The sequence below is a fragment of the Diceros bicornis genome, chromosome 13 (assembly GCF_020826845.1).
Source record: "Diceros bicornis minor isolate mBicDic1 chromosome 13, mDicBic1.mat.cur, whole genome shotgun sequence".
In the NCBI taxonomy this organism is placed as follows: domain Eukaryota; kingdom Metazoa; phylum Chordata; class Mammalia; order Perissodactyla; family Rhinocerotidae; genus Diceros; species Diceros bicornis.
Window position 1 is genome coordinate 30,456,647 of NC_080752.1, and position 26,025 is coordinate 30,482,671.

General features: G+C 42.8%; 1 protein-coding gene across 4 annotated transcripts in view; it reads right to left on the reverse strand.

Moving 5' to 3' along the window:
* MTOR (mechanistic target of rapamycin kinase) overlaps positions 1 to 26,025 on the reverse strand; it is a 123,861-nt gene that overhangs the window by 86,562 nt on the left and 11,274 nt on the right. For 3 of the 4 annotated variants that reach the window (XM_058552882.1, XM_058552880.1, XM_058552884.1), the window contains exons 9-23: positions 24,112 to 24,298; positions 23,005 to 23,133; positions 22,047 to 22,291; positions 20,329 to 20,544; positions 19,768 to 19,973; positions 16,667 to 16,789; positions 15,754 to 15,843; positions 15,536 to 15,628; positions 14,705 to 14,839; positions 14,331 to 14,460; positions 12,487 to 12,737; positions 4,170 to 4,256; positions 1,404 to 1,571; positions 788 to 900; positions 309 to 483 (exon numbers count right to left, since the gene is read on the reverse strand). In XM_058552882.1, the coding sequence (XP_058408865.1) occupies positions 309 to 483; positions 788 to 900; positions 1,404 to 1,571; positions 4,170 to 4,256; positions 12,487 to 12,737; positions 14,331 to 14,460; positions 14,705 to 14,839; positions 15,536 to 15,628; positions 15,754 to 15,843; positions 16,667 to 16,789; positions 19,768 to 19,973; positions 20,329 to 20,544; positions 22,047 to 22,291; positions 23,005 to 23,133; positions 24,112 to 24,298 (2,348 nt within the window). The remainder of the gene's footprint in view (positions 1 to 308; positions 484 to 787; positions 901 to 1,403; positions 1,572 to 4,169; positions 4,257 to 12,486; positions 12,738 to 14,330; positions 14,461 to 14,704; positions 14,840 to 15,535; positions 15,629 to 15,753; positions 15,844 to 16,666; positions 16,790 to 19,767; positions 19,974 to 20,328; positions 20,545 to 22,046; positions 22,292 to 23,004; positions 23,134 to 24,111; positions 24,299 to 26,025) is intronic. The other variant, XM_058552883.1, reaches the window with a different exon arrangement.

Below are 26,025 nucleotides of genomic sequence, written 5' to 3' on the forward strand. Positions count from 1 at the left end.
AAACAGCATCTCTTCCCACTCCCTCACATCACACTTATGAGACAAACTATTAGCTTTGCTTCATTGGAATGTAAGCTTTGTGAGAACAAGAACATCATTCTGTTTACTATGTTATCCCCAGAACAGCACTTAGACCACATAGGCAGCTCAATAAATATTTGCTGAATAAATGAAGGGGAAAAAAGTGCAAACAATTCCTAAGCCTCTGACAGTGGCTGAGACCTACAGACTAACCAATGGAGAAGTTCACCAAGTCTTTTTCACCAAGGCAGGCAGAAGAGCACGCTTGTTTAGGACTCCTGTCTCACCTTCTTCCCCAGCTGAAAGACGAGTGAAGACAACGTGTCCATGGCTGTGGGACGCAGTTCTGGGCTCTGGTCCAGCGTTCGAACAATCGGGTGAATGATCCGGGAGGCATAGTCAGTGAAATCCAGGGACTCTGTCAGGCGGTCCACTGTCTCTAATGCTGCCCTACAACAATCACTAACATACGGTAATTGCTAACATACGGTCCCTAAGTAAGAGAAGTGGCTGAGGGTTACCTTAACAATCAGCACCGAATGGGAAGGAATGGCTTCTGAGGTATTCTGGGTGACATGGATCCAATATATATTCCAGTGGGATGGGGACAGTTAAGATTTCCATAAAACTGGGACATTTCTGGACTAAAATACTGGGAGTTGAAATAACAAAAAAATAGAAAGATGGCCTGGGAACTTAAGAAAAGGACATTTTCAACAAAAGATTAAAAGCTGATGATTGTGAGTTCCAAAGGGCAGGTGCTTACTTTCGAGATGGCAGTGGAACTTCAGGGGCATCAAACAACTTCACGATCGGGGGCAACAACAAGTGCAGATAGTCATCCAGGTTGGCACCAAACAGCTGGATCGCAGCCAGCAGCTGCAAAAGGGAAGCAAAACGCGGAGATGAGCAAATCCAGCTGGGTATCAAGTATTTAAGTACCTGCAGGGAACAGTGGGCTGGATAATTCAAAATTCTATGGGGACTCTGAAAAGCCTTATTGAGTGGCTTTGAACTACATTCTTTTGTAGCACCTTTTCGCCTCATTTTATTTTGCCTATGTATTACTTTGCTTTCTCTGAGCTTATTTCAACTGATAAGGAAACTGTCACTGAATAATAGAGAAAATTGTTTTGGGATAAAACATTTACCCAGAATAGTCCATTAAAGGAGACAAATATAAAGATAATCAAAAGAGGACTGTAAACATTCTTTAGACTGTAAACTGCATGCATTGGGTATTAGATTAGAAGTCCTTGGGTTTGGTCTTGTGGATGGAACATCACCCTGTCACTCCGAACAGGGTCTTGCTCCTTAGCTGACTATCCAGGAACTCTGATGGATGCTGGAAATCTCTCTAGAGAATGCCCTGGGCTACTCACCTTGATGGAGACGATGCGGCCTGGGCTGTTGTCATGCATGAAGACGCGTAGCATGTGCGGGATCAGCTGGGGCAGGTAGAGCTTAAATTCACCCCCAAGAGCTACCACAATTTGCTCAATGAGAAGAATGATCGTGCTCTGGATTGAGGTGTTCATGACCCAGAATTCCTATACAGAGAGAAGAGATAGAAGAGCAAAGCCAGGTGCCCTTGTGCTGAAATATGAACCAAGGAACTGAGATGGCCAAAAAAAAAGCAGAAATATATTGAGCACAGTCTGCCTTAAGATGGACTCCTCCTCTATCCTCCGCTCCCTGGGCCTCCTTGAATCCTATGTCACAGTCACAGTGAACAAATTAAACTGCATTTCCTCAAATGCACCAGGCTACCTCGCTCCTCTGTGCTTTGCTCATGCTGCTCTTTGCCTAGAAGCCCACCTCTGGCTGAGCTAAGCCCTGTCTTCTAGACCTGGCTCAAGCCTCACTTCTCCTCTGAAGGCTTTCCCGTTCTCTTCTCATTATCCACTTTGGGTCCCTCTGCTCTCCTCTCTTAGCACCCGTAACACTTAATTTTCTTTGCCACCCTCCCTCTACTAGTCTGTAAGCTAGTTAATGGCACCTCTGTCTCCCCAGCATCTAGCAGAGCACCTAGCATATTCCAGCCATCCAAACACATGTTTACATTCACTCGAATGATTTACTCCACGTCACTTGAGCTCTCAAGCCGTCCAGGGTGGACTCTTCACTTTGGGTACCACCTGGTCTCTACCAGAGGGCAATTCCAGTATTAACAAGATTTCCTGCCCTTTCTCGATTTAGAGCTTGCTAGATAGCATCTGACATCTGTCCCATATTTTCAGGCCTGGACAGTGCCACAAAAGGAGCATTTTTCTACGCCCATATAATTATATTTCACATAAGTTACTAAAATAAAAACTTGGCCAGTTGGCCACAGATCCTGCCTCAGTACTGCAAGGCAAATGGTCCAAGTCTCCGACTCCAGGAAAAGCTGTACTTTCAAATCAACTGAAAAAGACAGTTGCCTACTGCCTTCTTTAAAACCTCCAGAGTGGGACACAATAATAGGAAACTCTACTAATGATGGCAACACATGCATATTAATACTCTTGGGACCCCAAATAATTGAAAGTAGAAGTCAATGGAAAAAAAAGGGTAACTCCTCAGACGAAAGGCTTTATAGAAGCCTAAGGCATTTTTATTAAAAAAAAAATTTTTAAGCATAATAGTTTAGAAAGTAAAAACCATACTAAAAGATGCTGGTAAAACTTTCTCTCTGCTTGGAGAGAAAAATATTCTCAAAAAAGCTATTTTCTCTAAATAAAAAGCTTTACCAAAGAAACACCACAGATTTTATGGCCTCCACACTTCGTCTGATGTTCATTCACTTGGACCACACTGTGCCTTCTTTAGAGAAAGCCCACCTACCTCCCCACTGCATTCCTATCGGGTCCTCACAGGGGTTTCTCCACCTCAAAGAAGCCAGGCAGCCTGCCCAGGGACGGAGGCTGGTCACTGCTCACAAAGGCTGTTCTGTTCCCGGGTTCAGGGGGGCTCATTAGAACACTCAGGATCAACAGCCAGAGGAAGGGCCCCTGTTGCATCTTTTCTATCTTGGAGGAAATGAAGCTGTATTTTGCAGGTGTGAGGCCCCCTCACACCTTTGAGGCCCTACCTCAAATCCCTGTTTTGGTCATAAGTCTTTTTTGGGGAATAAGTCACAGATTCCTTCAGCTTCAAACCACAGAGTACACTGTTTCCTCCCTTGCTGCTCCCCCCAGTACCACCCATCAGGCTCTGTAGCATTCTGCATGACTTTAGCATTCTGCATAACTTGAGCATTCCACTTAACTCTTCCTTGTACAGAGGCCTCTGTGGCAGGAGTCAGGGAACGGAGCAGCTTTTAATTATTTATACGTATAGGAGTTGTTCAGTTCTGAGACCTAGTTTTGAGAAAGCCCCATTTTTGAAGCTAGACACTCTGATTTTGGTCCTGCTGCTTCCTCCAAGCTAACTACAGAGGTCTGGTGTAGAATAACAGAAATCATGGGAAGAACTGTCTTCCAATTCTTTAAGGACACAGCCATCTCTGCAAAGCAACCTCCCCAACAGAGACATTTAAATTATATAGAACAGTAGGAAGCAGGCCTCTCCCTCAAACAGCAAAACAATATTGCTGTCAGTGAGGAGTCCTCCGCACCTGTTCAAAGCATGGTATAAAATTTGGGACGTGAGCCTTTCCTCATGCCACTGCAGTCAGAAGGTGGCATTTATGCTTTTGCAGGTAGCAGGGTAAAGCACCAGCTTCTTCCTCGGTGCCTGACAGGAGTCCATCGTATTTAACAGCCCTAGGAAAATGCAATCCCCAATCCTCTCTTAAGGCCATGGTTTTATGGCAGTAAGGAAGAGGGCTTTCGTGGAAACAATAAAGCACTGTTGTGATATTAAAGTGAAATTGCTTTGTTGAGTGTGAGGCAAAGAACTCAAGAGTCTATTTCTGGCAGAACAATCACTTCAGGGTTCCTCCTCAGACTCCACACCTCGGACTCGTGCACCCAGGAGCCAGCGGCAACAGCCCCTCCTCCTCCTCCTTTCACAATCCAGGGGGATACCTTGCTCCACTTTTTAGCTTGGGTTGTAACAGCTCTACAATGACCCATGAAAACAATGTCCATGTTATCCAAACCTGCTTCTGAATGTTCCTGGACCCGAATACTGATGAACAGGCCAAAGCATTCATTTCTACTTACTCTCATGAGGGTGACTATTTCATCCATATAAGGTCTGATGTGGCTCTTCACAAAGGACACCAACATTCCCAGCTGCTGGAACAGAAACTGAAACGCAGAAGAGGTCAGCAAGTTGGCACTATGAAGGACGTAGAACTCCCAGGCTTACCCTAAGTCCACGTGAACGAATAAAGACAACTAGGGAATTGCTTTCCGCACCACCCGGTCTACCGAGAATAAGTTGCAAAGAATCAGACTTAAAACCTTTGGTGGGGGCTAAAAACAACTATCAGTGGCTTTACACACCAGGTAAGCCAGTTACTGTACAGCAGGGGCTTTGGGGCCATACTGGCTGTTTTGAACGTTCTGTCAGCTATAGCTTTATGACCTTCATTTAACCTCTCTGAGACCAGCCTCTTCAGTGTGAAAATGGAGATAAAAGCACTTGTCTCACAGGCTTGTTGTAAGAGTTAAACGGATTAATACCTAGAAAGCATTAGAACAGGAACATGAATACTCAATGAATGTCAAGTGCTCAATGGATGTCAGCTATCATTGAAGGATTTCTGGAGTCACTAAAGACTTAAAAGTGGACATGAAATTTTTAATCAGCTGTAAATGTTTTTGTTTATTCAGCCCTAATTCACTACCACTTACTTTCTAAAATAAATACAGCTAATATGGGCACTATAGTTCATTTATAGTAATTAACTCAATTAACTAGGTCTTAATTAGTTAACTGTGTCTCTAAGAAACTATGAACTAAAACAGCAAACAAATTGGGGCAGGATGGGAAAAGGAGATTCTATTTAGGTTGGTACCTTGCAACGTAGGAGGAGATGCCATCCACTAAACAAGGTTGGGAATGAGGAGGGCTTGGGTAAGGGAACTCCGGGTTAAAGATGTCTTCAGGGTGTAGTTTTTATTTTGTTATGATCTTCAGATAGTGCTACATGTCAATATTAAGCAGTAAATCATATTCTAAACCCCTTCCCCAAAAGATTTTTATAACTCTCTCTGTCTTTGCTGCCCTCCTTTAACAAGGATAATTTAGTGATGAACATACATATTTTCACTCTTATCCACATTTCCAACACTTGGATGTTAGGGATAAATAAAAAGTGTTGTTTTAAATACTGAGTAACAGACTTAACAGAACTCATTACCTGAAGAGGCGAGATTGACAGGACACACAGGATTGGGCCCAAAGAGCTTGGACTAGTTCTCTACTGACAGGGACACCAAGGGTTTCTAAGGTGGTAGAACCTGGTCACCAAATGGCACAGGTCCGATTCAGTAGAACCATCCCTACCTATCTCCTGGGCCCCTCCTCATAGAATCACTGTCGATGGTTTTTGTGAAATGGTCCCTATAAAAGTACATTTCAGAGATCAAGGGACATGAGATTCTAAATATAATGGTTCTGCAGTTAAATTTTTGTTATGCAAAACCTGACAGAAAGTAGCAAATCCAAGCTGGAGGAGAAGCAGGGCACTGGGGATGGCAGGGTGGTCGGGGAAAACCGTGAAACAGAAAGGACAAAAGCCTTCTGATCGTTGGGTCATTTCCTATTAGGTGTAAATGGGGGAGCCTCTTGGTGGCCAATTCATAGGGAGTGGCAACCGGGTGGATACACACGGGCAGGGGCCTCATTTGTAGGTAAGGAGCTCCAGCGGCCACCTCATTTCTTCTCCCTTAGATTCTTTCTCAAGGTTTTTTCTCTTTTCCCCTGAATATTAGTACTTTAAAAGAACATACAGTTTTGTGTCTGAAAATATGGTGGATTAGATCTCCTCCCAAATCCCCCTGCTATGAAAAGTTTAAAAATAATGCATAAAAGATAACATTGTTATTAGATTATGAGAACTGAAATCTTTCACATAAAGCCAGACCTTCAAACAGCTACATATTAAGAGAAATGATGAATCCCCGCCCCCTCCCCCACCCCAATCTGTCCGCTGGCAAAGCGAGAAAAAATTTTGATGCGGGGTTTAGGTAGGAAAACAGTGTCCCCTAAGAGTCTGTAATTTCAGGCCATCTCATATGAGTTTAGGGGGTTATTTTTATGTGGCCCGAGAAACTCTAAGCAAAGAAATTAAAGTTCTCCTGGATCACCTGGCAGAAGCAAATGCAAATCCTCTCTGGAGAGATGCAACTTCAGAGCAGATTTTCTAGTATTGCTCCAAGGAAACCCCAGCTGAATACGATACATGATCCAAAATTATAAAACATACAAGGATAGACCACTGCAAGTGTGACTCAGCAAAAACAATAAACAGAATTAGATCCATCAAGGATTTTATATATATTTTATATATATTAGAATTTTATACATATAGAATTAGAATTTATATATATTAGAATAAAAGAAAGAAAACACTGTTTAAAATGCTTAAAGAAATAAAAGTTAGAATAAAAAAACATGAGTAAGGATGGAGATACCACCAAAAAACACTAGGCAAATTTGAAAGAAGCTAGTATAACTTTAGAAATTAAAAAATGTAGTTGAAACTAAAAACTGAATGACAGGTCAAAAAGACATGGCTGAAGAATTAGGGAGCAGAAAATGGATGTGAAGAAATGTCCATAATGCATCTCTAAGAGAGAAAGATGAAAAACTGGACAAGCAACTAAGAGACATTAAGGACAGAGTGAGAAGCTCTACATGTTGAATTAAATTCTGGAAGAAGAAAATACAAGAGTGGAATCCTCATATTCAGGAAGCCCACAAATCCCAAATAGGATAAGAAAAAGAAATCCATATTTAGATACACAATAGTAAAACTTCAGGACAACAAAAACAATAAGAAGATCTGAAATAGTCATAGGGAAAAGGGAGATTAAGTAAAAAAGGAATCGTGATTTCTCAACAGCAACAGAAGTCAGAGGCCAGCCCCAGTAGCCTAGTGGTTAAGTTCAGTGTAGTCTGCTTTGGTGGCCCAGGTTCAGTTTCTGGGCGTGGACCTATACCACTCGTCAGTGGCCACGCTGTGGTGGCGGCTCACATACAAAAAGAGGAAGGTTGGCAACACATGTCAGCTCAGGGTGAATCTTCCTCAGCAAAAAAAGACAAAAAAAAAAAAAAAGTCAGAAAACAGTGGAATAATATCCACAGCTGCAGGAGAACCCAGAATTATAGTCTCAGCTAAATGAAGATTTTTATTTTTATTTTTTATTTTTTTTAAAGATTTTATTTATTTATTTTCCCCCAAAGCCCCAGTAGATAGTTGTATGTCGTAGTTGCACATCCATTCTAGTTGCTGTATGTGGGACGCGGCCTCAGCATGGCCGGAGAAGCGGTGTGTCGGTGCTCGCCCGGGATCCGAACCCGGGCCGCCAGCAGCGGAGCGCGCGCACTTAACCGCTAAGCCACGGGGCCGGCCCCAACGAAGATTTTTAAATGAGGGTGAAATAAAGATTTTTTTCAGATAAATAAAAACAGAGTTTACTTCAATGGATGCTCACAAGAGGAATTTGCCTTTGGAAGAAGGAAAATGATCCTAGGAGACAGCTCTGAGATAGGAGACAGAATGATGAGAAATGAAATGGCAAGTGTGGATGAATATAAACAAACACTGCATAAAATAACAGTAATAATGTTTAATTTGGTGGTTTAAAAAAAGCGATACTAGATAATAACATACGAGGGAAGGGAGATAGTTTGAGCAATATGGGAAAAAACATGTTTACTGGTGAAATTATATGATATCTAGAATTTTGCTTTAAAATACTCCAGAAAAAAAATGTTGGGGTGTGTGTGTATAATAAGATGAAACCAAATTGATAAAATGCTAATAATTATCGATCAGTATAAAACTTTTAATATAAGTTATCTACTTTTGTTTACGATTGAAATATTCCACTACAAAACACTTAATAAAACTAAAGGTGGCCAGGGGCCGGCCCAGTGGTGCAAGCAGTTAAGTGCGCGCGCTTCGCTGCGGCGGCCTGGGGTTCGCAGGTTCGGATCCCGGCACGCACCGACACATCGCTTGTTAAGCCATGCTGTGGCGGCGTCCCATATAAAGTAGAGGAAGGTGGCCAGGGTTGTTAGCTCAGGGCCAATCTTCCTCAAGAAAAAAGGGGAGGATTGGCATCAGATGTTAGCTCAGGGCTAGTCCTCCTCACAAAAAAAAAAAAACAAAAAAACACTAAAGGTGGCCAATGAGTAGAGGGGAAAAGATAAGAAAATGAAAGCTCAAGTTCCCCCAAAAATAGAAAAGAAAGAAAATAAACAGATAAAGCAGGACAAAAATAAAGCAGTAAGTAAGATGGTGGAAATAAACCCAAATATATCAGCAATCACCATAAATGCAACTAGACTAAATGCACTGATTAAAAGACAAAGATTTTCAAAGTGGATTTAAAAGATAATCTACCTATATTATCATATATGTTATTATTACGAGAGACCCATCTAAAGCAGAAAAGTCACAAGATAGTTAAAAGGATAAGAAAAGACATACACCCTCAAAAAAGCTGGTGTGGCTATATTAATATTATGCAAAAAAATTTTTAAGGTATTCTTAAAGATAAAAAGGGTCACTGCAAAATGATAAAAAATTCAGTTTACCAGGAATATATGATGATTTAAAATTTGAATGTATCTAATAATATAACCCCCAAAATATATAAAACAGAATTGGTTAAACTATGAGAAATTAATAAATCCACCATTGTATGACACTTTTGTGTGTGTATGTGTGAGGAAGATTAGCCCTGAGCTAACATCTGTTGCCAATCCTCCTTTTTGCTGAGGAAGATTGCCCATGGGCTAACATCTGTGCCCATCTTCCTCTATTTTATGTGGGATGCCTGCCACAGCATGGCTTGACAAGTGGTATCAGTCCACGCCTGGGATCCGAACCTGTGAACCCTGGGCTGCTGCAGCGGAGTGCTCGAACTTAACCGCTACGCCACCGGGCCGGCCCCATAAATCCACCATTGTAAAGGGAGATTTTTATCTCACTTCTCTCAGTAATTGATAGATTAAGCAAATAAAAAACTAATAAGGATACAAAAGATTTGAACATAATAAGTAATATGTTCAAACCTAATGACATATATGTAGAACCTTGTGTATAACATTAGCAAATATACACTATTCCCAAGCATAGAGGAAACATTTATCAAAATCAATCAAGCATTAGACTATTAAGGCAGTGTCAGCAAACATCAAAGAATCATAAACCCAATGCAATAAGTTAGAAATCTATATCCAAAAAAGAAATTTAAAATCCTGTAAGTTTGCAAATTAAAATATCCATTTCTAAATAACTCAATGGTGAAAGAAGAAATCATTTCAAGGTTTCCATGACTTGATTTGAGCTTTGCTTATTTCATATCAGCAATACATCCATTTTAATTCATCTAAAACATTTCTTTCTAAAAAAAAAAAAAAAAATCGTAACAAACATTAGAAAATACTTATTTCTGACTAATGATTATTATTACTAATAATCATTATTCAGCAATAAAAAAGGAACGAACTACTAATACATGTTACGACATGGATGCTAGACACAAAAAACCACATATGATTCCAATTCTATTAAACGTCCAGAAAAGGCAAATCTATAGACGCAGAAAGTAGATGAGTGGTTGCCTAGGGTTGGGGCAGGAATGGAAAATGACTGCAAATGGGCAGGAGGTTTCTTTCTGGGGTGATAGAAATTTTCTAAAGTTAGATTGGAGTGATGGTTGCACAATTCTGTAAATACATTAAAAATCACCGAATTTTACACTTAAGAAGGGTGACTATGGTATGTAAATTTCATTTCAATAAAGTTTTAAAAAGTTCTGGAATGCAGCTAAACAAGACCTGAAGTTAAATTTATAGCCTTAACAGATTACATTAGACAAAAGAAAGACTGACGATTAATGAGCTAATATTCAAATGTAAGAATTTTTTTTTAAAAAGCAAAAAAAATAAAATAGGAAAGTAATAATAAAGAGCAGACTAATGAAACAGCAAACAAAGATACAAGGGAGATCAACAAAGACAAAAGTTGCTTCCTTGAAAAAGAAAAATATGATAAGAAATCTCTAGCAAGAAATTAAACTGTAAAAAAATAGTGTAAATGGGGCCAGTCTTGTGGTGTAGTGGTTAAGTTCGTGTGCTCTGCTTCGGCGGCCCGGGGTAGGCAGATTCGGATCCCTGGCACGGATCTACGCAGCGCTTATCAAGCCATGCTGTGGCGGGTGTCCCACATATAAAGTAGAGGAAGATGGGCACAGATGTTAGCCCAGGGCCAATCTTCCTCAGCAAAAAAGAGGAGGATTGGCAACAGATGTTAGCTCAGGACTAAGCTTCCTCACCAAAAAAAAAAAAAGTGTAAACAAATTTATGTCAATATATTTTATAATTTAGATAAAACAAATAATTTCTCAGAAAAATGTGACCAAAACTGTCTCAAAAAGAAACAGAAAAGCTAAACAGATTTTTGAACCTATAGTTAAAAAAAAAACAATTACAGGCCAATTTTACTCAGGAACATAGATGTAAAAATTCTAAATTAAATATTAGACAAAATCTACATATTAAAAAATACATCATAACCAAGATTTCAAGGATGTTTCAACATTAGAACATATATCAATATAATTCAACATATTAACACATTGAAAGAGAAAAACCATATGACCACAAAAGATAAATAAAAGGCATTTATATGATAAATCCAATACCCATTCATGATAAAAACTCTTTAGCAAACTAAGACTATAACGGAACACTTATAACCTTTAAAAAGCTTAAAAAGCTATCTACCAAAAATCAAGAGCAAACACTACACTTAGTGGTGAAATCTTAACAGCAGTTCCATTAAAATCAGAAAGAAGATTACAGATTTCCACTGCCATTGGGTCTAATTAATACCGCAATGAAGGTTCTAGGAATACAGTAAGGAAAAGCAGTAACTGGTTTACAGAGTAAAACAAAAAAAAACCAAAACTCTCTTTTCCTTTTTGCAGACTATATGATTATCTAGAGTGCAAACCTGGGAAAATATACAGGTAAATTATTAGAATTAGTAAGAATTCAGAGGTTGATTACATAAAAATAAACTGCACCTCTATATTCCAGGCACAAAGTTAGAAAATATACTTTCTAAAAAGGTACTCTCTCCTCTAAATGTATATCAAATTGAATGTTTAACCACAGAGGGAAAAATAATTAATTCAAGTACCTTTTATTTATTTTTCTTTTTTTGTGAGGAAGATCAGCTCTGAGCTAACATCTGATGCCAATCCTCCTCTTTTTTGCTGAGGAAGACTGGCCCTGAGCTAACATCCATGCCTATTTTCCTCTACTTTATAGTGGACACCGCCACAGCATGGCTTGACAAGCGGTGCGTTAGTATGCACCTGGGACCTGAACCTGCAAACCCCAGGCTGCCGAAGTGGAGCTCGCACACTTCGCTGCGCCACCAGGCCGGCCCCAATTCAAGTACCTTTTAAACACAGTACTCTGACTGTATACTCTTGTGGAATATTTTCTAAGAACAGGAGGAACTGTAAAGCCACCTTGAACTTTATCTAGTTAGGTTGCTGTCGGTAGTGGTATGGGTATAGTAATCACAGAACCACTTTGTGTGTTCTGTGGTTTGGAGAAAGAAAAAAGAGAGGGCAAGAGAGAGAAAGTAGGAGCGAAAGGGGAAAAATCTTTATAGAAAAGTGCCAGCTATCAAAAGTAGACGGAATGATAGAACTAGAAAGTCATTATTTTATAACCAGTATGACAACTGATCCTGGCAAGGACCATCAATGGATGCTGAAATCATTGGGTAAAAGGTAGTTGGGGAATAGGACAGCCACAAAGTCTCTAAGTCTCACCCCACAGATTACTTAATGGCTAAGGAAAAAAGGTAACTTTCCAATGGGGAGATCTCACACATACTAACAACTACATGCTCAAACTTAGGATCAACAATAATGGGACAAACTGACATTAAGAGATCTAGTGAGAAGTATGCAACTTCACCTCTGTAGTATTCTCACTAAAAACGTTTGACTTAAATCTAATCATGAAGAAGCAACCAGAAATCCACACTGTGGGACCTTCTACCAGACAGTTGGATTGAACTCTAGATTACTGAGACTAACAATGCCATTCCTCCCCCAGGCCATTCATCTTTTAGCCATTTTGAGCGGATAAACCAGGAAATTGGGCCGACCCGATTACACCTGTGCACTTAGGTGTTAGCAGTTAAGGGGCAGGAGAGGCATTAGGCTCAGCAGCAAGCAGAGTGCGTTATTAGGAGGCTGAGCTGCAGATGGACCTCCCCCGCAGGCTGGCTTGGATCAGGCAGGAGCACAAGTTAGGGTTTTAGCTACTTACTTCCCGGATTGCCCCGTCACAGACCCGAATGACATTCAGGAATGTGGGCATGACCTGGGGCAGGAACTGCACACACTTGAGCCCCAGGGACTTGAAGATGAAGGTGATGGCCTGGACAACCATTGTGTGATGGTGAGAGAGGGACTGGTCTCGGAAGATCCGCATCAGGGCCACCATGGACACAGCTGGGTAGAACTCATCCAGAGGCAGGTTTCCCATGTTGACCAGCATTTCACTGGTGCTGTAGTCAGCTAGGACAAAACAACGGCGAGAATCATGAGCGATATGTGACACGACTCTGACTTTAGGCAGAGCATGATTAACAACAAACAAAAACGCTCCTGACAGTCATTAGCATTCATATCTTTCTCCCTGCTATATTCTAAACCATTGGGAATATACAAGGTATATTAGAAACCAATGACTAGGCTCTCACCATCAAGGACTAAATAGTTTCTGGCTTTTCTATTACCCAAACTACAGAAGCCTAAAACAGTACATGATGGGTTTTCTTTAAATTGCTATGTTTAACTTAGCTTCTTATCATTATAGTTTACAACTTTGTAGCTGAGACCATCAATAAAAATAATTACTCTCCCAAATGAAAGTAAAGGGAATTAAATTAGGCAAACATCTGTTCAGCAGCTGCTTGGTCTCCCTGAGGAATTTAGACAAGTGAGTGGCAAACACTACCTGACCTGAACAACAAGGATCTCAACGACTTGGGGGAGAGGGGACAGCAGTGCAATGAGGAGAGTAGGAACTATAATGGTCGAGAGACTGGATGATTGGCACTGCCGAGAAAGGAGGAGCACCCGGGGGGACATGGCTCAGGCTCTGCTCTTTATTTATTTTTTGTGAGGAAGATCAGCCCTCAGCTAACATCCATGCCAATCCTCCTCTTTTTGCCGAGGAAGACCGGCTCTGGGCTAACATCTGTGACCATCTTCCTCCACTTTATAAGGGACGCCGCCACAGTATGGCCTGACAAGCAGTGTCGGTGCGTGCCTGGGATCCGAACCTGAGCCACCAGCGGCGGAGCGCGCGCACTTAACCGCTACACCACGGGGCTGCCCCCAGGCTCTGCTCTTGACAGCTACAGGTCTGACAGGATAAGATCACAGGCACACTTCTCTAATAAACAGAACAACAAACTGGAAGCAATATTATCCCAATCAGAGTTTAGAAACAAATTATTTTATTTCGGCAAAATAGTTGGGATAGCCACTGTTGAACTTTCACACTTTCAGAAATAAGCCTGTCCTGATGGACAGTGGGTTAAGTCTAGAAAACTCTCCTGCAGCCCCACACCCTACCCAGTCTCTCAGGCTACCTGCCAAAAGGCAAAGGGGCTCTAAGGACAGACCACCTGATGGAAAAAAGAGCCCTGGATTCTGAATGCTACTAGTCTTTCTATGCCCCTGAGCCTTGCCTCAGATTTCCCTATCAATTAAACCAGGGAGAATAAATTCCACCCTCTTCCTCCTCAGGTGCCATGGGAATAGAAAACATCCAAGAAGCGCTAACAAAGAATGAGAGATGAACAGAGATGATGGGGTGGTAATTCACATCTCTCTCATCAGCACCAAAAAGTGAGTACAGATTTAGCCTGCTGACCCTTGACAAAGAATGTGGATGGACGTTAAGGACTCCAGACACACCAGGAAGCAGCATCCCTGCTGTGATTCAAGAGGAAACTAGTGCCTTTCCATTCAAATGTTTCTAAGTCAGCCAATACGCTATAATTTCATAGTTATCCAGCCCAAGGCTCTTTCTAAACACGGCAGGCAAGGGCTTTGTGAGGCAGGGACTTGGCAAGTCTCTCATGGTTCCCCTCAACTTACAGGAATCCTGACTTGACTTGGATTCTGACAGGCTGACAGCAGAAGCGTCGCGGGACTGGTCGATCATGCCAATGTTCACTTTGTGCTTGTAGGGATCCAAGGCCCCCAAAAGCCCTAACACACGGATAGCCTGGGTGGGAAAGGGGATGGGAAAAAGAAAACATTCATCACAACATCTGATTACAACAGGTTTCCTGGATATTCCTCTCATGTTCCTTGATACCCAATTCATACTCGGATGACCAGCTACATGAACAAAATGGAGAGGAATGGGGAGTCTAATCAACACTGTCAGAGCATGTGAATGCCACAAACTTCTCTCTCTCCATTCTCCTAGCAAAGTCTTTAAAGACCAAGTCTGCCATGTTCCCTACCTCTCTCCGGGTACCCTGGTTCTGCTCAGTCTTCAGAAAATTCAGCAGCACCTCAAGCAAAGTGGGGTACTTCCTGTAGGGCTCAACCACATAGCCAGTGCTGGCCACCAACTGTCCCAGGGTCCACAGAGCCACCTGGACAGGCAAAAGATCACATGGTTTGTTGAGTCAGTAAGAGAGCAAAGAAAGCATAGTTTGTATTCTTCATTAAATGACGAAATAAAGTGTGAGAAGTTTTTACAAGTAAAGAATTTCTGTAAGGACAATAACCGTGAACAGAAATCCTGAGTTAGGGCATGAAAACCAATACAACAATCACTGGATCAAAAGATAAAGATTAGTCCCACCTTTCTCAAAGGAAATACATAGTCCTTCCATATCCTGAATGATTAACAGGAGAATTCTGACTCAAAAAGAAATTAAGATTGTTCTTAATTTTAGTCTAGTCACCTAATGACCTCAATGACCACAGTGAAGCCAAGGTTGGGGGAGGGTGAGCTGAAGCTCTGCTGGCCTCCACAGTCAGAGGCCCAGGCTTTCTTTTTCCTTCTAGAGGCCAGGGCTCTGGCAGATGATCTGCATCTTCTTTTGTCTAGAGGAAATGGCACTGGTCAGCCCTGATACTTACTGAAATTGACTCCAGGTCAAGATGACAGCTAATTCCGGTCCCAAGTCTTTCGTCTTTTTACTCACTCAACAAATATTTCTGAGTACCTACTATGTGCCAAGCTCTGTGTTATGCAATGGCTGGGGACACTGAGTGACTAAGAGAGACAAGGTCCCTGGACTCCTGGGGCCTGTCCTACTCAATCAGGAAGGAGTGGTACTAACCTGCCTTTTGGCCAACAGAGAGGAGTCCTGGAGCATGTCCATGATGATGATAAAAAGTTCATCAACCCATTTTCTCATTTCTAGGCCACTAACCTACAAAATGAAAAAGTGGGTGGTAGATAAGAATAGAAATTATGGCATTAAGAAGTATTCTGACTCCCTCAGAGGTTAAATACTATTCTTTCCATTCTATGGAAAAGGCAGTTGTGTACCCTTACCTGAGCCAATTCTCCTATTGTAGCCAAGACATTATTGATCACACCTGGGTTTGGATCAGGGTCTGGATCTTTTAGTTTCAAAATTAAAGCCTATGGAAAGCAGGTATGAGAAAATGAATGCAGAGCACAATCTCTAGCACTGGAAACTTTTCTTTTACGTAAGTAAAATTCACCTAAGAGACCATCACAGTCATAAATAAATTACTTCTGGGCTTTATAAATCCAAGATTTCTCTGGAATGTGGATTCTCAAACTTTCTTCGTATTTAGCACAAGTCTGACACATGAAAGAGGGAGGAAGTGCCATGATTCAAAAACATTTCCCATGCCTCCTCCAAACTACATTCGTGTGATCATTTGTCCAGACTCACATAAGTTATGAGAGACTTCACACGACTCTAATGTATTCAGATTTGAAAGCTCATTTTTTTTCATTTTAGGGGAGCTATTTTATGCCACCATCCACCTACTTCTCCTTTCCAAGCACAATTCTTCCCTTTTTTTTCTTGAGGAAGATTTTCCCTGAGCTAACATCTGTTGCCAATCTTCTTCTTTTTTGCATGTGAGCCACTGCCACAGCAATGACAGATGAGTGGTGTAGGTCCGTGCCTGGGAACCAAACCCAGGTCACCAAAGCAGAGCATGCCGAACTTAACCATGAGGCCACCAGGTCTGGCCCTCCAAGCACATTTAATGGTGTGCTTGAAGCATCACATCCTATCTCTTATAAGGAGACCCTTTTCCTGCAATTGGTGAGACTCTAGGTATTCTTTAACTGAGAGTGCTTGATATGGCCCTTGTCCCTGAGCCTGGGACACAGAAATTATCAACTGAAACACTTCCATCATCCCAAACAAGCTGACGTAAGACAACCCAGAGAGAAAGGGCCAGCCTCTCCAGCTGTTGTGAGATACCTTCAGAATAGGCTCCATGTAGGGGCGGATGAGTCGGGGGGCATTGGAGACCAGGTGCCCCAGCATGCGGGCACTCTGCTCTTTGATTCTTCCAATGCCACTGTGCTCCAGCTCTGTCAAAATCTGTAGGGAAGAAAGGCTAAGTATGGCAGAGGAAATTCCAGAGAGGAACTGTGTGTCAAATGGGAAAATGTGTCAGGGAACTAGGGGAAGGAACCAGAACTCCACGGTGCATCAAGCAGCTGTTAGATATTCCACAAAGGACATCTCTGCAGCTCACGAAACAGTCGTGGATACAGCAGCGACTAGAAGAAAAACTGTTTGAAACCAGCCCCTTCTCCTTCCGTCACAGCTCCCCAAGGTCCCACGATCCTCTCCAAAGCACGGCTTTTAACAGTGTAGCACAGTCAAAGAAGACTGAGAAAACCAACAGGGGCAGCTCTAAGCAAGGTGTTGCAGAAATGAGGAACGAAGGAAGGGCTCTGTGAGACAAATCTTTGTCCAGACAGCAAATCACTAAGAGGCCTATAAATAATGACAAATGAATCAAAGAACAGTCAGAACAGCTATGAAATTGAAAGAAATATTGATATTCAGCAGCGGTTTCAGGCACATCTAGATAAACCCAAATAATCAGGGATCATATCAATAGAATCCCCTTGGACCTTAATGAACAGAGATAACATGTTTGTTCTGACATCCTTAAAACACCAGCAAATCAGCACGTTGTGCTCAGGGTGACACAGACATAAACAACTTAATACAGACAGACTTCTGGAGAGCTGAAGTTGCCAGAAGGAAATCTCTGAACAGTGACAAAAGTGAGAAAACAAAGCCCATGCTAACACAGCTACCCAGGGGAGGAGTCTACCATTTAATATTTTATTTTGTCTTAGGTTATTGCTTTAATAATCTTGACTTTCGGGATCCCCTTGGCAGCCTGCTTCTCCCCAGTCACAGCAGACAGCAGTGAGAGGGGAGGGAGAGGATACTAAGAACAAACACATAAGAGCAAGAAGAAATGGTTGCCTGGAAGGAAATGGCTACCAGTGAGGAGAGCACAACTCTCTGGGGCAGCACAGGGCCAAATCAAAGACCCCAAATTCACTTCCAGAGCCAGAGAGCACTGCTGCACCCTAATAATAATACCCAACACCCACACTGATGGTCAAGACATCACGAAAAGGCCAAAGCACATTTAGGTAATGTCCCTTACCAAGGCATGAAAATGTGTAATTCAACTTGGGAAAATTCGTATCCAAGTTTTAAAACAAGAAAAATTATTTAAAATTTTGGAGTTTCAAGGGATAAGTTCAGTACAGGGTAAATTCATTCAACAGTGTTTCATGTTCTCCAACATCAGAAGAATGAGATGGCCTGAGAGCTTACTGTGAGCTTCCAGAGGATGCTGGCCTCGCCTGGTTGGTTCATTGATGTGCTTCCAGCACCCAGCAGTTCTTGGAACACAGTAGGTGCTTGACATGTCTGCTGACTGAGTGAACACACTGATATTCTCATCAGGAGGATTTCTTTTTTTTTTTTTAAAGATTTTATTTATTTATTTTTCCCCCCAAAGCCCCAGTAGTTGTATGTCATAGCTGCACATCCCTCCAGCTGCTGCATGTGGGACGCAGCCCCAGCATGGCCGGAGAAGCGGTGCGTCGGTGCGCGCCCGGGATCCGAACCCGGGCCGCCAGCAGCGGAGCGCGCGCACCTAACCACTAAGCCACGGGGCCGGCCCCAGGAGGATTTCTACATCAAGCTTACTCAGCATGATTTGAGCTGGCAGGCTCAACAATGATTTCTTCTACTTCCCAAAACCTTAGGTGTTTTTTGTTTTTAAATTTTTATTTATTTATTTATTTGTGTGTGAGGAAGATCAGCCCTGAGCTAACATTCATGCCAATCCTCCTCTCCTTGCTGAGGAAGACTGGCCCCGAGCTGACATCTGTGCCCATCTTCCTCCACCTTATATGGGACACCGCCACAGCATGGCCCGACAAGTGGCGCGTCGGTGCATGCCCAGGATTCGAACCTGGGCTGCCAGCAGCCGAGCGCCTGCACCCAACCACCACGCCACGGGGCCAGCCCAGGTGTTTTAAAAAGACTTAAAATGATAGGCAATCCTAACAAGGCCAGCAGTTAAACAAATAAACCATTAGGATAAAAACAGAAGTGCCAACGTAAGTGCAATCTTCTAATTTGTTGATCAATGATATAATTTACAATCACTTTAATTAAGACAAACTGTAAACAAATGACATTTCTCTACGGTGAGAGTTACATGTTTTAATGGTTTTCTATGCTTAAGTTCTTTATATGTTATGAAAAGTGTTGATTTCAAAAGAAACCATAAGGGAGGGTCAGGAAGCAGAGGGCAAGGTGGGGACAGGGTGGAGGTGAGGGGAGAGGAGATGACTGGGTGAGCCACACTGAGACCCAGAAGAGGTGAGTGTAAATAACTTGAGGCAGGAAGGTCCGGACCACGCAGGAGGCCAGAGAACTCACTTGGGTAGGTGGATACAAAAATTGGGGAGCCAGGTTTCAGCAGAAATTGAAAATCCTACTAGATCTAGCAGCAATGCCAACCTGAATCTACCTTAGGCTCTAGTCCAAGCAGCTTAGCTCACATTATTTAAGAATGAAAGCCAGGGACCACCGACCAGAGGCAATGACCATGAGAAACAATGTTGGAACCATTCTCATACTTGGCCTTGACCTGGCATCAGCAAGAAAAGCAGGAGAGTGGAAGGACAAAGAGGTGCTGGGAAGAACTGACACCAACTGCAGCAGACTGAGTGAAGAGTGCCAAGAAATGGAATCGCTGGTGACTTGCCAGGAAAAAGAGAGAGCTGCATGAGAGGTTAGCCTGGGACTAAGAGGCACCCTGGAATCATACTGACAAGAGGCTTATGAGGTGATAAGCACTAGAACTGCAATTACAAGGCTGGGAAAACATGTGACTCTTGGATCCAAAAGTGGCTTTTACCAGGTATCTCAATCTTTCTCCCTCTTCCTTGTCCTCAAAGCTCTTTCCCCAAACAGCTCTCATGATGAGAGTCCTTCCCCACTGCCTCTAGGTTTGACTGTCGTATCATTACCTGGATGAGCATCTTGCGCAGGAAAGGCATGACAAAGGCTGGGTTCATGCTACTGAGCCGGCCCACAGTGCAGATGGCCAGCTCCCGGATCTCAAACACCTGGTCATTCAGGGCCACAAACAGGGCCTGCAAATTCTCCGCCTGGGCCAGGTGTGCATCAAAGCGCTCATCCAGGGATGCCAAGACACAGTAGCGGATGTCAGGGTCTGCAAGAGCAATTGAGCCTTTGAACATCTCTTTAAGGATCTCATCCGTCCAGTCCTTTCCCAGTCCCCACCTCCACTGCCATCAGCCTAGTGAGAGGATTCCAGATATCTTCTCTTATCTAACCTGTCCTTCTTTCCTCTATTCATAGGAGCAAAGATAATAGAATTAAAGACAGATTATCTTCCACCAATAATCTGGAGTAGCCAGCCAAGCCTAAGGCCTTGTCAAAGAAAGAGCTGAACCCCAGCCTCTTGAGGCTGAAGGTGTCTAGTGAGGCCATGCAAGGAAACTGGCTACTTCCAACTGCCTCAAGCACCTAAACTTCCCTAGACTGCTTCTTCTCACAAACTTTACCAGGATCTGTTATCCCAACCACGAGCAGTTTGCTGAGCACATCTGCCACCACTTGCACTGCAGTCTGGCTAACCACATGAGCATGGCCGCTGATGAGGTGGACGGAGGGTGTGAGCAGGCGGGAGCAGGTGCGGGCAGCTTCCATGCGGATCTCCTTGTGCTCACTGTTCAGGAAATGATCCGCGCAGTGGCGGACAAACTGGGTCAGAGAGTGGCCTGGATACAAAGGTAGAGAGATAACAGGATAAACACTGCTGCTTTGGACAGTAGGTCTGAAACTTGCTAGCTGCATTTTCCATTTCATGACTACTAATTCCATTTTCAATGAGATACTGATGAGCAAGATACTGACCCAGAACTCTTCTCTTAAAAAGGTAACAAATGGGCCTCCAATCAGCAGAAGGGCAGACGGGAGGTGGAGAAGGATCTGGGAGACAGAAAAGGGCATCCCTCCCATCCTAATCCTTTCTTTATTCCGTTCAAAGAACAAATTATTTTGTTTTATTCTGACTGAACTCTTTTTTTTTTTAATTTTTATTTATTTATTTTTTTCCCCCAAAGCCCCGGGAGATAGTTGTATGTCATAGTTGCACATCCTTCTAGCTGCTGTATGTGGGACACGGCCTCAGCATGGCTGGAGAAGCGGTGCGCCGGTGCGCGCCTGGGATCCAAACCCGGGCCGCCAGTAGCGGAGCGCGCGCACCCAACTGCTAAGCCACGGGGCTGGCCCCTGACTGAACTCTTTACACTCCCAGAGAGGAAAACAATTTTTGATCAAATTTACCTTGTCTATTTTAGTTTCCAGATTTAAATAGCAAAAAGAGAGTCTGATGTAGGCTGGGTTTAAATATAGCTACTGTCCATTCATTAGAAATATACTATCCCGGGTGTTAATTGATGTAAGTGGAGGAACTACAACAGGGAAACCACAGACTGCTGTTAAGTATTCAGGTGGCATGTTCAGTACTGGCTTGTTTCCCTCTAGTCTTGACCAATACCACCTACAGGATCTTAAATTTCAAAAGTATCCATTTTTCTCTCCTGAAATGTGTCTCCCTAAGGCCTTAATGTGGGTTTATCTGCAGCTTAGAACTCCCAACTGAACTACGTAGTACAGCACTCTTGGAAATCATACTGCCACAGGAATGGAAACACCTAAAAGCCCTGCTTATACATTTTAAAGCATTAAATACCATCTCAGCTACATGGAGATGGGGAGGTGAGAGGGACCCATCTCCCACTTCTCCATCTCTGAAGGATTAGTTCCTTGGATCAATGAGTACTTTCCCTGAACATCATCTGCCTCAAATCTCAGTACAGGACAAAGAAACAAACAGTAGGAATTAACAATACAGTCATGCGCCACATAACGACGTTTAGGTTAACAACGGACTGCATATACGACGTTGGTCCCATAAGATTAGTACCATAGAGCCTAGGTGTGGAGTAGGCTACACCACCTAGGTTTGTGTAAGGACACTCTATGATGTTCGCACCACGACAAAATCACCTAACGACACATTTCACAGAAAGTATCCCCATTGTTAGGCGACGCATGACTGTATATGTCAAGAGTCTAGGAAGCATGAGCTGCTGCAGAATCAGCCACCCTGTCTCCAGGACCCCTAGCAAGATTCAGGAATTTTAGGCACTCTCATTCCTTTCTTGAGGTTCCCAGCATCACTTACTATCATGCAAGAGCCACTGCAATTTCTTACCTTCAAATTCAAAACTGCCAAGAGTTCGGAGGGCAAGCGTGATGCTGCCCACATCGCTGGCCTCAGGGAGGGTTGTGAGGCCAGGGGAAGCCAGTTGATGGGCCAGGCCCTTGGGCATTCCTGGGTGCCGGAGGGGTTTGTGCATAAGGACCAGGGACAGCATCTTCAGTAGCCCATCTTGGATGTCCTTCTTCAGCTGTGGAATCTGACGGCTCAGGTCATAGAGCACAGCTGTGAGGGCAGGGCTGAGGGGAAGGAAACCAGTCACATCTGGGGCTGGACATATGACATTTGCTCTGTTCTTGAGAAGAAACTGCCCTTCTTGTCCAGCCAGGGGATCAAGCCCCATTGCTGCTTGGTCTTTAAAGCAGAAAGGATACTATAAAATAGAATAAATGTCCTGAACTCTCTTGGCCTGGTCACAGATTTCAAAACAATTTCTAAGTTTCTGGTTTTGCCATGGGAGAACTTGCTTACTATCCTTCAGCCACCGCAGAGGACTGAGTCTCAATAAATAACCTGGGAAGCAGATTGAGAGCATCGTCCTTATTTTATAGACGATAAGAACTAAAGTGTCAGGAGCTTAAGCAATTTGCCCCCAAATAACATAAACAACGGCTGTAAACATTAACCGAGCACTTCTTACATGCAAGGCACTATGCTAGAATGGCTATTTCATTCTTTCACTTAATCCCCACAACAACCCCACATTATGAATTGCTACTGTAACCACTTTTCAGGTGAGAAAATTGAGGCTTAGAGAAGTTCTAAGTAACTTAGTCAAGATCACATAGCTAGCTAGTGATGAGACTAGGATTTGAAACTATGTTTAGTGTGAGTTATCCTGCCTATCCAATTTAAGGTGCAAACAACCACGCCTCTTTCAACATAGTCCCAATACTGTGGCTCAAGCCTCATACTACCCAAGATGGGGAAAGCTCAGGTTTCTGACACCCACCTCAGTCCCACTGCCAGCATGGGCTCCAGCAGCTCCTTGATATCCTGCTGGATGCCTGGCCCCATTGCTCGAGCCAGCATGCTGATGCAGGTGAACACTGTGGCATCCACCTGCATTGCCTTCTGTCTCCTGGAGAGAACCAAAGAATGGCTAGTTTACACATAATGACATTCTCTGATACCCTACCTCAAAATCACCTTGGGGCAAGGAGGGCAGGCTGTCCAGGCAGGGCCACCACATGTGGGTGTGCAGGTTATCTACTGCACAATTCTAGGGGACCCATCACACTGTAGTCACTGTAGATTTACATATTTAAAACAACAATCCAGCAGATGGCAGTCAAGTGTCTTGAGGAAAGAGCCCCTTTTCCAAATTCACACAAAAGGCACCATATGGGTTAGCACTGTGCTGGCCAAGATACCTATGTGGGAAGCAAACTGAACAATGTGTACATCAGGGACCAGAGTGCAGGGCACAGCCATCATCTGGGGAAAAATGCTCCCTATGAGGAGAATGCTGGGTTTTAGAATGGGGGAGGCTTATTAATTCACCAGAGCAATCCTCGCTGCTAAAACAGGGAAATATAAAGACACAACTCTGATAAACACTGACTACCTAGCCTTAGAGAAGACACCCTGCCCTCTCCAGCTCACAGGGTGCTGAAGGTTTTTCTCATATTTTATTCATTGGGAGGTTTCAAGAGGTGGGATAAGTTATCCAACTTTAGCAACAAGGCAAAAAGTGACTGTTAGGTCTCCTCAGTTCCAGTCCAGGAGTCCTCTCTTTAAGTCTTATATCAAAATAAGACCTTTGAAAGCCAGAGAAAACAGCAAAAGGATTTCCAGTAAATAATAATATTGAAAACAGCACTGGCATCTAACATGTTCACAGGGTATTCAAACTCCCAAAATATTTACATATATGTCAGTCAATTTATTTGGAAAAGGTTGGAACTCAACTAAGGAAGAGCTATTCCTTATATGATCTGCTATACCCTGGAGATAAACGATGCAGAGAATGGGCTCAAGCTCCCTGGAGATTGGGATGGAGCATCCTTCCTCTCCGACCAAATGGGATGGAAGGCGAAATCATAATAAAGGTGCTTACTTATGGGCAAAGTCCTTAGGGGGCAGGGCTGCTCGGATGATGTCCAGCACACGAGGTAAATAGACCTTAAACTCAGACCTCACAGCCACAGAAAGTAGCCCCAGGGCTTGGAAGGCTGCTGTACGTTCCTTCTCCTTCTTGACACAGCTTAGGACATGGTTCATGGTGTCTTGGAGGTACTGGGTATCTGAGCACAGAAAAGACAAAGTGTATAGCTCAAGGTCAGGCAGGGTTGGTCTATATATCAAAGCTCAGAGTTCCTATAAAACACTTAAATTTAAGAATAAATTAACAAAGCCTGTTGGAAAGACGTTAAGAAGAATTTAGAGCATGTACTAACCAAAGTCTTATTCTTGATAATCACTCCTCAGATATATCTTTTGGAAATATTAGAAATATAAAATGTTTTTCCCTTTAATTAAAAAAAAAAAAACTGAAAAGGTCTCCAAAACAATAATATCGTATAACTGTCCCCATTAGTGTTATATTTTGAGGGAAAGATTACACGCTCTTGTTTAAGAAATATATGTCAAATCTTGTTTAAAAACAAAGAGAGGATCATTTAAACTATTTTATATTATATGGAAATTTAAAGTAATATTGAAGACTGTTTGCAACAAACAGGCCATTACATTCAGCTTAGGCCTGGAAATCACTTTGCTATCACCTAGAGATCTCTGTTATAGTTATATTTAATAGAACAAGATTTAGTCTGTAATTTGGAAAGTCGTGTATTTTCATTAAGTTTACATAAGCCAATGTGCATGGGTAGGCGATTCCTGGGCAATTTAAGCTAAAGTGTTATTACTCCTCTGAAGGCTGGAATTTCCTGATTCTTGCCTCTCTTCTACTCCTTCTCTTCCATCTTGCTGTCCCCAAGTGCCCCCTGTGCACCAGCAGCACATACATAATAGCAGAGAAGGCAGGACCACACATCCTTTAGAAAGTTAGGGGTGTGATGGGCCACCAGAACCACATGCAGGAGACAGCGAACTAGACTCCCAAACAGCACATATACATCACTGCATTTACTTTAACATGCAAGGCCTTCTCCCACAGTTCTTGTGGTCAAATGACAACGAAGCATGCTGGCACTGGAAACGAGTCTGAAAACCAAGGTGATAAACCCTAAAATCAAAGTGCATCAGCAAGGAACACTAGGCCTTTGCACAGGGGGATGGCATTTCAGCAGGAAATGAGCTTCAATCAAGATGGTAATTTCCTTTTCCAGACCAGGAAATCTGACATTGTAGAGATTTCAGCCCAGTCTTAGGATGAGTATTTTTGATATTCCCAAAGCTTACATCATCAGGAAATTCAAGCAATGACTTCCAGACTGTAAGCTTTAAACAAGTGGCACTTTCACAGTGAGGGAGGTACTTATGGAGGCTGCCAGGCTGAGTCTCAATGACATACCTTAGTGTATTATTTAACAAAACAACAAAAACCCACATCAAAAGAAGAAACTGGGTGCCCGCTGAGCTTCTGTATCCTGCTGCTAGGCAGCCTATTGAACTTACTAGGGTAACTGCTTCCACAACATGCTAGACTTTGATCAAATTTGCCCTAGTTATTAGTGTCTTTTGAACCACAAACTTTTAACCCAAGATCAGTTAAAGCTCTACTGAACAGAGGCATGTCTGGTCATTAAAAAAGAGAAGAGCTGCTGGGTCCCAGGTGGGAAGGATGGAAAGCTGGAAAAATATGGGTGATTTTCATTATCATTTCTTTCTGGTTCAGTGATTTTATGTGGCTAATTGTCTCGTCCTTACTCAACATGCTGTATTCTCACATGCAGCACATTTAACACCTCACCAGCTATAATTTCTCCTGCTGTTTCATCTAGGCTGGGTGGTGTGAAATGAGTCCATGTGCTGGGTATGGCACCCGCTGAGGGTCAGGCCAGCCTTCCAC